Source organism: Diospyros lotus, chromosome 10, assembly GCF_014633365.1.
Source record: "Diospyros lotus cultivar Yz01 chromosome 10, ASM1463336v1, whole genome shotgun sequence".
Taxonomy (NCBI): domain Eukaryota; kingdom Viridiplantae; phylum Streptophyta; class Magnoliopsida; order Ericales; family Ebenaceae; genus Diospyros; species Diospyros lotus.
This window is the reverse complement of record NC_068347.1, coordinates 21,335,221-21,348,467: the sequence shown is the minus strand read 5'-3', so window position 1 is coordinate 21,348,467 and position 13,247 is coordinate 21,335,221. Positions and strand designations below refer to the sequence as shown.

The 13,247-nt window shown below is 37.9% G+C and overlaps 1 protein-coding gene across 1 annotated transcript in view; it reads right to left on the bottom strand.

Moving 5' to 3' along the window:
* The window catches only part of LOC127811311 (uncharacterized), a 61,606-nt gene that overhangs the window by 38,775 nt on the left and 9,584 nt on the right, over positions 1-13,247 (bottom strand). The window contains exon 3 of the mRNA XM_052351055.1: positions 11,923-12,407. Coding sequence (XP_052207015.1) covers positions 11,923-12,407 — 485 coding nt within the window. The remainder of the gene's footprint in view (positions 1-11,922; positions 12,408-13,247) is intronic.

The window sequence follows — 13,247 nt, the reverse complement described above, 5'->3', positions numbered from 1 at the left end:
AAGGGCACCTCTAGGTCTACCCTCCAATGCCTAAGTTAGTTATGATATGGATAATGCAGTGTAGTTAGTAGTTAGAGAGAGAGAATGTGCTTTTGCTTGAATGTTTAGAAAGTTTGAATGACCTTAGAGTCTCTCTTATATGTTTCCCTTCCAAGTTGGTGATGTCGATTTTCTAACCACTTCCCTCCTAACTTATGAAAATACCCCTTACCTCTTAATATACATCATACCTGAATTGCTAATGTAGCTTCGAGTGATCATCTGCATACTACTCTGACCTTCACCTCAATGCATACCCATTCCACTTCTAGGATTCCACCTTCGAAATCTTTCTGGGCTTTCCTACTAAACCATTCATCCCAAAGCTCACCCATAGTAGCTAGAAGTTGTCGTGTAACTCAAAGGGGGGGGGATAAGATATGCTGGCCTAGTAGCTAACCTTCCCCAGCAACCAAGGGGAAGATATGTCGCCTTGTGAAGCTAACATTTTCAGGCAGCCGAGGGAAATAAAATGTCACCCTATGAAGCTAACCTTTTTAGGCAGCTAAGGGGAGTAAAATATGTCACCCCCCAAAGCTAACCTTTTCATGTACCTAATAGGAATAAAATATGTCGGCTTTTTGTCAGGTAATAGGAAGTTATAATACAACTTTTGATAGAGAATGAAGAAGCAACAACAATTGCAAGAAAATCTCCATACATTCTTTCCTTAATCCATGATGGAACAAGCCACTGATAATATCTTTTCAGGTTATTTGAAGCACAAACATTGGGAAGCTATCTCTACCTGATTTTTGCAACTCAAAAAAGCCACTTGAATTATTTTACTCACTCTGAAGGGCCCTTCCCACTTAGGCACTAACTCGCCACTTTCTTCAAGAAAAGTTGATACGGTGACCTTCCGAAGGACCCAATCGCCAATTACAAAATCCCATTTTCTAACTCTTCAATTATAGTATCTAGCCATCATCAAGTGATATAAAGCTTGGCAAGGCTCCAACTTATCCTGAACCTCCTCAATTAAATCAAGATTAGCCTTTAAAGCCTCATCATTTCCTTCCTTTGTAAAATGACTCATCCAAAAATTTGGGATCCTGACTTCTACCAATAGTAACACTTCAATGCAAAAGGTAAGCATGAATGGCATCTCACCCATTGGCATTCGCACTGTTGTCCAATACCCCCAAAGGACACTGGGAAGTTCATAAGTCCATAAACCCTTGGCTTATCTCACAAATCCAGCACATACAACTCCATATTTCGGCCTATTTGATCTTTAAACATTCTATTTACCAATCTTTGGTATGTAGACATTGCATTTTTCAAACCAAAAGGCATGACTTTGTAACAAGAAAAACCTCGTTCTATAATGAAAGTCATATGTTCTTCATCTTCAACTACCATTCAAATCTGATTATGCTTAAAATAGGCATCCATAGAGCTCATAATGGTAAAATCTGTAAAATCCATGCATATCCAACCAGTCTCCACTGATTTTTTCTACCATCACAACATTAGACTCCCACTCACTCCAATAAATGAGCCTCCCTAATAAATTGAGCCTTCAAAAGCCTGTTACCTTTCTTGGCAATCGCCTCTTGCCAATCTAGAGGAATGTTCCTTCTCTTCTGTGCCACAAGGCGAACCCTTTTGTTAATTGAGGTATAATAACACTTGGATCAATTCTTGACATATCTGAAGGCTCACATGCAAAGATGTCAGAGTATTCCTTCAACAACTAAACAAGATCTTCCCTACAAATCCTTCCAACGAAGCTCCTACCTTCATAGTTTTCTCAGGTTCATCAGAGTATATTTCAACTAATTCCAATTCTTCTAGTGGCGTAGGAGACATCTATGAATATCCTTCTGCAACTTTCATAATTGAAGATACATCTTTTTGCTTAGCTCCGTCAACATAACATTTCCTTGCCACCTGTTGGTCACCAAGCATCTCTTCCACCCCATTGTCTGTTGGAAACTTAATCTTGAGGTGTAAAGTCGAAACATGTGCTCTAATATCATTCAACAAGGGTCTACCTACAATTGCATTATAAGAGCTTGGAGCAAAACAATCACAAAGTCAACCATTACTATTTGTTGCCTCAGATAAGTCCCAAATGTGATTGGTAGGGTTATCACTCCCTCTGGCATCATGGTTTGGTTGTTAAAGCCAATTAAAGGGTTGACTAATTCCAACTTCTTTTTATCAATATTCATCTGATCAAAGGCACGTGAGTAGATTTTGTGTCAATCAACGTCCTTTTAATATTATAGTTGGCAATAACAATGGTACACACCATTGCATTAGTATGCGAAAGTCTTCCACCCTCTAAATCACAATCAAAAAACATTATAATATTTTCATGCTCTACCCATGGCTTCTTTCCTGATAGAATATATCTCCCCCACAGCCACATAGGCTCGCCTATTTGCATGAGAAACAAGCCTCAGACCTCACAAGATGGTGTTAATGTCATGTCCCTAATGTAGTTAGCCTTGCTATCCATGATTTTATAATGGTGAAGTTGACAATCCCTCAAGGGACTTGTCCTTCTTTGTATTTCTCGATGGGTTTCCATCCCGATTTGCCCCTTTATAAGGCAATTGGGTGTTACCTTGACCCTGTCGTTCATTACCAAATCTCCAAGGCTCCCAACCTCTTTTCACCACCTGTTCCATTTTCTTTTTCAGCTCTTTGCACTCATCTATGTTGTTCCCAAACCTCTTCTGATAATTCACAATAAAGCTTATGCCTAGCTTGTTGAGACCTGACCCTTAATTCGGCAACTATATTATTCTGGATGTGTCTTGGTGCATTTCCATGATACAATTTGAAGTTCCAACATGATTCAAGTCTCTGTAGCTCAGTGTGCTCCCTTCGAGGAGGCTCCTTTGGCCTATTTGAATTTGCTGCCTTGGATTTTCTTTCTTTTTGGCTTTATCTCTGTTCTTTTTCTCCTATAATTGATCTTCCAGGTTAATGAACACTTGAGCATGAGAATAAAACTTTGCTAGTTTTTGGGCATCTTCTGCAAGAGGCTCGTGGACAACTTTATATCCCAAATTCCCTCCATAAGCACAGCTATAACTATTTTCTTGTTTCAGCTTCTTGAAATCAAGTTATAAACTTACGCAGAGTCTCTCCTTTTTCTTACTTGATGTGCAGTAGACTAATGCAGGATTTCTCGACTCTACAATAGCAATTGAACCCTCCTATAATTTTTTCCAATCAATTCTTAAAAGCTCCTAATACTTTGCAAGCTCCACAAAATTGAACCAATCCTTAACAGTCATCCCAAGAGTCTACAAAAAAGCCACGACATAGCAGAGCTTCGATTGGAGTCCTACAGTCCATAGCGAGCCTATACCCTATAAGATGAGCGACCAGATCATCTGTTCCATCGTACTGTTCCAACTATGAAAAATTAAAACGAGATGGAAGTTGCACTTTAGACATATCCTCTATAAACAAATCTGAGAGCAAATATACGGAATTGTAGCCGCCTTCATCTTCACAGAGTTATCCTCCATTAGCTACATGAGGTGTTGCAACCTTTCACCATTTGTATCAGAGAGATATTCCCGACAGGAATTCTTTCTCTAATCTCTATCCTGATCATCATTCTCAAGATACCTTTCATGACTACGAGAATGATACCTTTAGTAATGATCTTCATGTCGCTCATCACACCTATCCTCCTTATCCTAGTAAAACAACTCTTTACGTCGATCTTGATGAGAATCTTCCATGTGAACTCTTTCTTCTCTCCACCTTTGCAGTTCTTCCTCTAAACTTAGATTGACTCCACATCCTTATCGCATTACCAACATTCCTTTCTTTAACCCCACATCTGCTAGAGTCTTATGAGTTCTCATGACGACCTTTAGTGCATCTTGCATTTCATTAATTTTGTCCTACATCACTCTCATCCTCCTTTCTTATTGATTGCCATCATCTAAGGTATCAAAAAGTCTATTCACATCACCTAACTCCGCCATTAGAGTATATGAAAAAGTAACTTGTGAACTCAAAAGAAAAAGGGCCATTCCTTGCTTTGAACACAATCAATTGAAAATTGTACACCCTAAAGCTCAAAAAAGCCCCGTGATGGGTGCTAATTGATGCGGTTGGAAATTTCACACCAATAGAATTTGTTGAATCTAAGTTGTCACTGGTTCAATCTCAATTTTCCAACTTAACACCTTTGAATCCTAAGTTCTTTTTGTTGGAAATAACCTACAAGCATGAAATAGAGTAAACTGCCCAAGCCACCTCCTGCCCTCTGATGCCTAAGTCAATTATGATATGAATAGTGCAATGTAGTTGGTAGTTAGAGAGAGAGAATGTGTTTTTGCTTGAATGCTCAAAATGTTCAAGTGACTTTTGAGTCTCTCTTATATCTTTTCCTTCCAAGTCGGTAATGTCTTCTAACCACTTTCCTCAGACTTATGAAAATACCCCTTACCTCTTAATACACATCATACCTTAATTGTTGATGTGGCAAACCCCCTAACCCAACCTAATCTCTTAGACTAACACTATGTTTGGAATGAATGAATTTGAAATGTGGTGTTGTAACATTTGTATTAGATTAGGTAAAATGTATCTTCTGTTTACTGCATATATTTTCTGTTGTATGGTTAGATATAGTTGATCTTCTAGAAGGTATGTTTCTAGAAGAAGTGCCAGCTGTATGTTTTTCTGTTAGGCGGTTAGTTGGTTTTATTTTATCCCATGTATTCCGCCACCCTTATATCCTATAAATAGGGGTCGTGGATAGGTCAGAGATAATAGTGTGAGAGTCTTAGTGTGCCAGAAATTGAGACGGTTTTGTTTCAACTTTCTGTCTTGAGTCGGGATTGAGTGCGAGAGGTTGGGAATAGCTGGTTTTTAGCTTGGTTTCCCATCTTCCCTACAGCTTTCAGAGTATATGAGCGGGAGGGATTAAGTTCTCGTTGTAATCATCCTTGGTTGACTTCAAGATAGTGGATTTGATTGGCTTCTAAGCAGTCTGGATGTAGGTCTTGGATTTCAAGACCGAACCAGGATAATTCTTGCTGTTTTCTTCTGTGATTGTGTTGTTTCTTTTGTGTTCTATAATATCAGTTTATCTTGAGTAAGTTAGGAAGCTATTTGGGTTGAGAGAATAGAGTAGTGTGCTGTGAGATACTCTAACAACTTGGTATCAGAGCCAATAAGTGTTCTTCGGCAATCAAGATTCTCAAGAAACTCAAGGAATTTCGCTTCCTTCAAGAATCTGATATGGCTCCCTCAACCTCCAGATTTGACATCGAAAAATTCGATGGATCAAATGATTTCAGCCTATGGAGGATAAAGATGGAGGCGCTCCTTTGCAGTCAAGGACTCGAAGGAGCCCTGGAGCAAGAAGTAAAGCTACAGACGCATCCACTGGAAAAGAAGTTCCAGTGCTGACGGAGGAACAAGAAACAACCAAGAAAGAGATCAACAAAAAGGCCTACAGCGCTCTGATCCTAAGTCTAGGCGATAAAGTCCTCAGGGAAGTCTCTAAATGGAAGACAGCCGCGGAAATTTGGAAAAAGCTTGAAGACTTATACCTCCAAAGATCGCTATCCAGTCGCCTCTTCTTAAAGGCCAGGTTTTTTAATTTCAAAATGCAAGAATCAAATAAATTGCTTGACCACATAGATGACTTTAACAAACTGTGCCTAGACTTAGAAAATATAGGAGTTAAGTATGAAGAGGAAGACAAGGCACTAGTTCTTCTATATTCCCTGCCAAAATCCTACGAAAATTTTGTAGACATTCTTCAACATGGTAGAGATAAACTTTCATTAGAAAATGTTATAGGTGCCTTAAATTCAAAAGAACTTAGGTTCAAAATGAATGAGAAAACCACTTCAGGAGATGCATTATCAGTAAGGTCCAGAGGCTCTAAAAGGGAAAACAAGAAGAGGGGTAAATCTAGGTCTAAGTCTAGAAATGGGAAAGGCCCGATAAAGTGTTATTACTGCCAGGAAGAAGGACACATCAAACGGCTATGCCCAAAGAGAAAGAAAGACTTAGCTGACAAGGGAAAATTAGGAGATGGTGGAGCAAACTGTTGTGACTCAGGTTATGACAGTTCCGAAGCTTTAATAGTTAGTGAGCTTGCAGACAGCCAAGAATGGGTGTTAGATTCTGGCTGTTCTTTCCACATGACTCCAAGAAGACTGTGGTTGCAAAATTTCAGAGAAGTTAATGGTGGAAAGGTCTTGCTCGGCAATGACCATGAATGTAAGGTTCAAGGAGTGGGAGACATTAGATTAAAACTTCATGATGGCTCCACAAAAACTCTCACCTCAGTCAGATACGTCCCAGATTTAAAGAGAAACTTAGTTTCTCTTGGAGAACTAGATAGAAATGGTTATAAGTTTAAAGGAGATGGAGGATCTTTTCAGATTTGTAAGGGATCGTTAATATGCATGAAGGCAGTTTTAAAGAATGGGATTTATCTATTGCAGGCCACCACTTTATGTGGTGAATTTTCAGCAGCCAGCAAAAATTCCAGATCCAAAGCAAGTTTGTGGCATTTAAGAATGTCACATATAAGTGAGCAAGGGCTCAAGGAACTTGCTAGCCAAGGTATATTAGACATTGGACAGTCTCTAGATCTATCTAAATGTGAATCCTGCATTCTAGGTAAATCAGCAAAAGTAAAATTTAACAAAACTGCAATCCACTCTTCAAAAGCCCCCTTAGATTACATACATTCTGATTTATGGGGTCCAGCCCAAACTGAATCCAATGGAGGTTCTAAATATTTCCTATCTATAATAGATGATTTTTCAAGGATGTTGTGGGTGTATATCCTAAAATCAAAAGATAACACTTTTGAAACTTTTAAATCATGGAAAAATATGGTAGAAAATCAGAAGGGTAGGTCAGTTAAGGTGATTAGAACCAATAATGGATTGGAATTTTGCAATAAGGAGTTTGATCAAATGTGCAAGGAAGGTGGTATAATTAGGCATCTTACAGCTCCCAGAAATCCCAAGCAAAATGGGGTTGCCGAGAGAATGAATAGAACCCTTTTGGAAAGGGTAAGATGTATGCTATTCCATGCCCAATTACCCAAGTCCTTTTGGAGAGAAGCAGTAGCTGCTGCTGCCCATGTTCTTAATAGGACACCCTCAAAAGCTATCAGCCTTCAAACTCCCTATGAAAAATGGACCGGCCATAAACCTAGCTTAGCCCATCTTAGAGTATTCGGGTGTCTAGCATATGCGCATGTAAAGCAAGGTAAGCTAGAACCTAGGGCTAAGAAATGCATTTTTATTGGTTACCCATCAGGTGTCAAAGGCTACAAACTATGGAATCTAGAATTAGATGGCCCTAGAACCATAGTTACAAGAGATGTAACCTTTGATGAAGAGTCTACCATAAAAATAGGAAGCAATGAACCTCAACAAAATCAGATAGAACCTGACAGATCAGTTCAGGTGGAGATCCCAAGTGAAATTCCATATCCGGTTCAGGAAACCTCAGATTATGAGCAGATTGATCATGAACCTTTAGATAACCAAGGTCTAGACCAAGGATCCCCTCAAATAGAAGAAGAAGAATGTGACAGTGAAGTAGATTCAAGCCTTAGAGATACTGCAAACCCTGACAGATACAATGTGGCTCGAGATAGGCAACCTAGATCCCGTAGACCACCCCAAAGGTATGGTTTTTCAGATCTGGTAGCCTATGCCTTTAACAGTGCAACTGAAACCATAGGAGAAGAACCCCTTACCTATGAAGAAGCAATGGCTTCTAAAGATGCAGAAAAATGGCAGGAAGCCATGAGATCTGAAATTGCATCTTTAAATAAGAACCACACCTGGAAATTGGTTGAAAAACCAAAAGGGCAGCGAGTGGTAGGTTGTAAATGGCTGTATAAAATTAAAGAAGGATCAGGAGATCAATCCAAACCTAGGTTCAAGGCTAGGCTTGTGGCTAGGGGGTTCACTCAAGTTCAAGGAGTTGATTTTAATGAAGTATTCTCCCCAGTTGTGAGGCATACTTCTATAGGAATACTCCTTGCTATCACTGCTCAAATGAACTTGTATCTTGAGCAAATAGATGTCACCACAGCCTTCCTCCATGGGGACCTAGAAGAAAGGATTTTTATGAGCCAACCGAAAGGTTTTGAAGCTAAGGGAGCGGTGGAGAAAGTATGCTTGCTTAAAAAGTCCTTATATGGACTTAGCAGTCCCCAAGGCAATGGTACAGAAAATTTGACTCGGTTATGTTAGGCCAAGGGTATTTTAGGAGTTCCTATGATTGTTGCATCTACTTCAAACACCTATCTGCTAGTATTTCCATATACTTATTGCTCTATGTAGATGACATGCTTATAGCAAGTCATTCTTCTCAAGAAATCTAGCTCCTCAAAGAAAAATTGAGAGCTGAATTTGAAATGAAAGAGCTGGGTGAGGCTAGAAAAATTCTAGGAATGGAAATTACAAGAGATAAGCCTCATAGGAAGATATACCTTTCTCAGAAATCCAACTTAGAAAAGCTCCTAGTTAGGTTTGGTATGGCTGAAGTTAAAACTGTTAGCCTACCTTTTGCAGCACACTTCAAATTATCCTCAGATCAGTCTCCTAATCTTGAGGAAGAGAGAAGGGAAATGGATCGCATTCCATATGCTAGTGCTGTAGGCAGTATTATGTATAGCATGGTGTGCATCCGCCCTGATCTAGCCCACGGAATGAGTGTCATTAGCAGATTTATGGCAAATCCAGGGAGATCTCACTGGATGGCAGTGAAATGGATGTTTAGGTATATTAAAGGATCTATAAGAAATGCTTTAACCTATGGTGGAGCTAAATTAGGAGATGAAACCAGCATCCTAGGATTCTCAGATGCTGACTATGCTGCAGACCTAGACAAAAGAAGATCAACAACCGGCTATGTCTTCCAACTGTGGAATTCAACTATAAGCTGGAAATCAGGTTTACAGCATGTAGTAGTAGCCTTGTCCACTACAGAGGCTGAATACATAGCTGTAGCTGATGCCTTAAAAGAAGCTATATGGCTCAAGGGTCTAATTAGTGAGCTCCTAGGTATAGATGTCAAAGCAACTTTGATGTATGACAGTCAAAGTGCAATACATTTGTCTAAAAACCAAACCCATCATGAAAGAACTAAGCATATAGATGTAAGGCATCATTTCATAAGGCAAATTGTTGAAGATAAAACTGTTTTACTAACCAAGATTGCAAGAGAAGACAATGCAGCAGACATGTTTACAAAACCGATCCCTTCAGCAAAGCTTAGACACTGCATGAAGATCCTTCAGATAGATCCAGGAGGGCAGTGTTGATTCCAAGAAGTGAAGGTCTAAGATAAAGCCTAATCGAAGTACAAATGGGTGGAGATTTTGTTGTAACATTTGTATTAGATTAGGTAAAATGTATCTTCTGTTTACTGCATATATTTTCTGTTGTATGGTTAGATATAGTTGATCTTCTAGAAGGTATGTTTCTAGAAGAAGTGCCAGCTGTATGTTTTTCTGTTAGGCGGTTAGTTGGTTTTATTTTATCCCATGTATTCCGCCACCCTTATATCCTATAAATAGGGGTCGTGGATAGGTCAGAGATAATAGTGTGAGAGTCTTAGTGTGCCAGAAATTGAGACGGTTTTGTTTCAACTTTCTGTCTTGAGTCGGGATTGAGTGCGAGAGGTTGGGAATAGCTGGTTTTTAGCTTGGTTTCCCATCTTCCCTACAGCTTTCAGAGTATATGAGCGGGAGGGATTAAGTTCTCGTTGTAATCATCCTTGGTTGACTTCAAGATAGTGGATTTGATTGGCTTCAGTCTGGATGTAGGTCTTGGATTTCAAGACCGAACCAGGATAATTCTTGCTGTTTTCTTCTGTGATTGTGTTGTTTCTTTTGTGTTCTATAATATCAGTTTATCTTGAGTAAGTTAGGAAGCTATTTGGGTTGAGAGATTAGAGTAGTGTGCTGTGAGATACTCTAACATGTGGAATTTATTTCTAAATGAATTGTTTGGTATAACACAACTTAAAATATGGAATTTAATTGAATTCTACAAACTTATGTTTGGAATAAGTCTAAAATTAAAGTTTCATTTTCTCTTACTTCCTAAAATACTCTCAACATAATACGTGAGAGAGATGAGAAAAGAAAGGTTGTGGGTATTTTTGTCCACAAAATTTGTTTGCCCAGCTTTATGGAATTCATTTGCAAATTCCACCTATTTTGGGGAAATTTAATTTAGTTATGTTCAATTCCATGGAATTGAATTCCTAGAATTGAAATCCAAGTTTTTTTATTCCAAACATGAAAATTTGGAATTGGATCATTCATTCCAATCATGGTGTAAGAGACAGATACAGACCCTTTACTACAGGGGAACATTATACAACATAATGCCTCCAGTGCACTACATAAGACTTCCTGCTTTGCAAGGGTTAGGAGAGGGTTACCTTGCACGAGACTTTTGCAAGGGTCAAGAGGCTTACCATTGCTATCAAGACGCACCCTTAGTATAAAACATAATCATAAATCTAGATATTACAAAATGGTAGAAAACACCACAAATATATCCTAGTAATTTTTATTTTTTTTTATGATAAAGAGGGTAATTTTTCAATACAAGTGAGGATGAAGGGGACATATTGCTGATGAGATTATCACCTTAATTCAGTAAAAATAACATAATCAAGTCAAATACAAGTACAGAAAGAAAGCACATGAACATGAGAGTTAATCAAATTGGTCGTGAAATCTGACCACCATGGAAACTTCAACTCAAGGAAGTGTTGTTCCTACTAACTGGTATCAGCTACACTAAATTCTGTTTTCAAAACTTAGTCAACTAAATTTTGAAGCCATCCATGATCACCTTAAGAGCATTCTCTACTCCAAACTTAATTGAGACCCCATTAAACATTGATCTCTATTTACCATGCCATTATTTCGTTTTAACATCTCATTTATTAATAATGTATTTATTCTTGCCACCCCCATTTTGTGCAGTGAGACATGATATAAAATTATCTTCCAATGTGTTTAACTGTTAAAAAAAATCTACTCTAATAGAATGGTGGTCCATATAATGTAAGCACAGGAAAGAATGTGGCTTTTTAATCAATTATAAAATAAGAAATATGGAAAATCAATCTCTTCTCCCAATCTTCACCTCTTCTTTCTCCCTCTTCCCCTCCACCATCTCTCTCTCTACACTACTCATGATGATTTTTCAAAAATTCTTCCAAATATATGCTGTTTAATTTCTCTAAATTGTTGATTTATACTTCAGCCTGGGTAAGAAAACAAAAATGAAAAAAGACCCTAGGCCCTGCAAGGGGACAGAAATGTGCCAGGAGGGCTTCCAAAATAATAGATGAGACTAGAGCTATTTTTTCAAATTTAAAAATAAAATCACTACTCTAGCCAGAAAGAAATTTGCAATATCTAAAATATTAAATCAACTTAAACAATTAAAGGTGGTAACTCCACTCTCATACTGCAAATTGGAAATGTGATTAGACTTCTAGTGAGATTATTTTAAGAAATATCAATTTCAATAAGAAGAGGTGAAATGCTTTCAATAAGTCAATTTGGACCACTCAAACAATAAAAACAAAAAAGAAGGTTATATAAATAATATTATGGACAACGAGACAAGTGACAAACGAAATGCTCAAAGTAATAATCATGTCATTATATTTAAGCAAAAGAACACGTTGGGTCAACATATTAATCATATCAACACCATTAATTTTAAAGTCAATAAAGTAATCAGCTGTATCAACATGCTCAAATGATGAATATCCACAAATGCATTGATTACGTGGATTGTGCAACAATAAATTAATTGATGATGTCAACACAATGTCATTTCTAAATATCTAAAGTGAAAAACCACAGGAAAGGTCAATTACCTGATTAGATAAGGGAACTTGTCTTGAAATATCCCAAACAATTATTGAATTTTCACTGATGTTTCCTTTGGATATATCACTTGAAGAGATGAAATGCTTGGCATCAGTGGTGAATTCAATGTCAAGGATTGGACCTAGACCTCGAACATACTCATGTACCACATTGCCAACCCTAGTATCCCATAATCTAAGAAAGCCCTTTGAACCCCCTGAAAGGAAGAGATTGGAGTTATCCGGATGAAACTTTATGACTCCAACAACTTGGTCCTCCTTGAAAACCTGAGTCTCTAATCCCCTTTCAACATCACTTAACCTGGACAAGCAATCATATCCACAAGAAAGCACAAACAGTCCATCTTGCGACCACTTCACATCTTTGACAGCTGCATTGTGAGAGTTCAATACACGCGCCCTTTTATCATCTCTGCTCCACACATTCCATATACAAACGGTATGATCCATTCCAGCAGATGCGAGAAGATGGGCTGGAGACTAACTTTAATGGGAGATCAGAAAGACAACATGTTGCGTAACAAACATAAAACACCATATCTCAACAATTGAAACAATCAATTATACACTCTAAAAAAGCACAAGCATGTTTAACAGAGTTGCACAGAAACCTAGTAAAAAACAGTTGTCAGGTACTTAAATGTCAGATATATAAACAAGTATAAATTTAGACACAGCCAATTACAACGAGGTCACCAGATCAGATAGTTGAATAGTTCATGAACTGCATTGACTGAAACTGTCCATTGCTTCTTCACTTACCACCAATGCTTCATTTCAGAAATTTCATGCAACACTTCTCACTTTAGCCATGTCATCAAGACTTGTATTGTTATCTTTACTCAAAAAAAAAAAAAAAAAAGCAAGCAAAAACAAAAGTAGCCGTCCATTTTAATGATTTGGCCTCTTTTTTCTATTTTGCCTAGATCCTCTCCCTTCCATCGGGTTGAAGATGCTAGTGGTAAGGCTCTAAAGTCTAAATCTTCTTTCACCATTAAGTCCAACCAAAAACCTCCTTTCCCCATTATCTCTTCTTCTTAACATTTCATTTCTTTATTTTTGAAGAGTTTTTGTTTTCTTTGTTTCCTTGTATGTGTCTTTGATGAGCCCAAGAATATAAAATTTCTTGCACAACATAGAATTATCCTCGAATAGAAGTACCCTGCATATCATGTTTTCAAACATGGAATAATTCATTTCCTTTTTCATGTAGCATTACTCCACATGTAAGGTTTGGACCAACAGACTCCTTAATACAGCACCTACAATTACAAATGATACCTAACTCACAGTCAGCCAGATATAACAATATG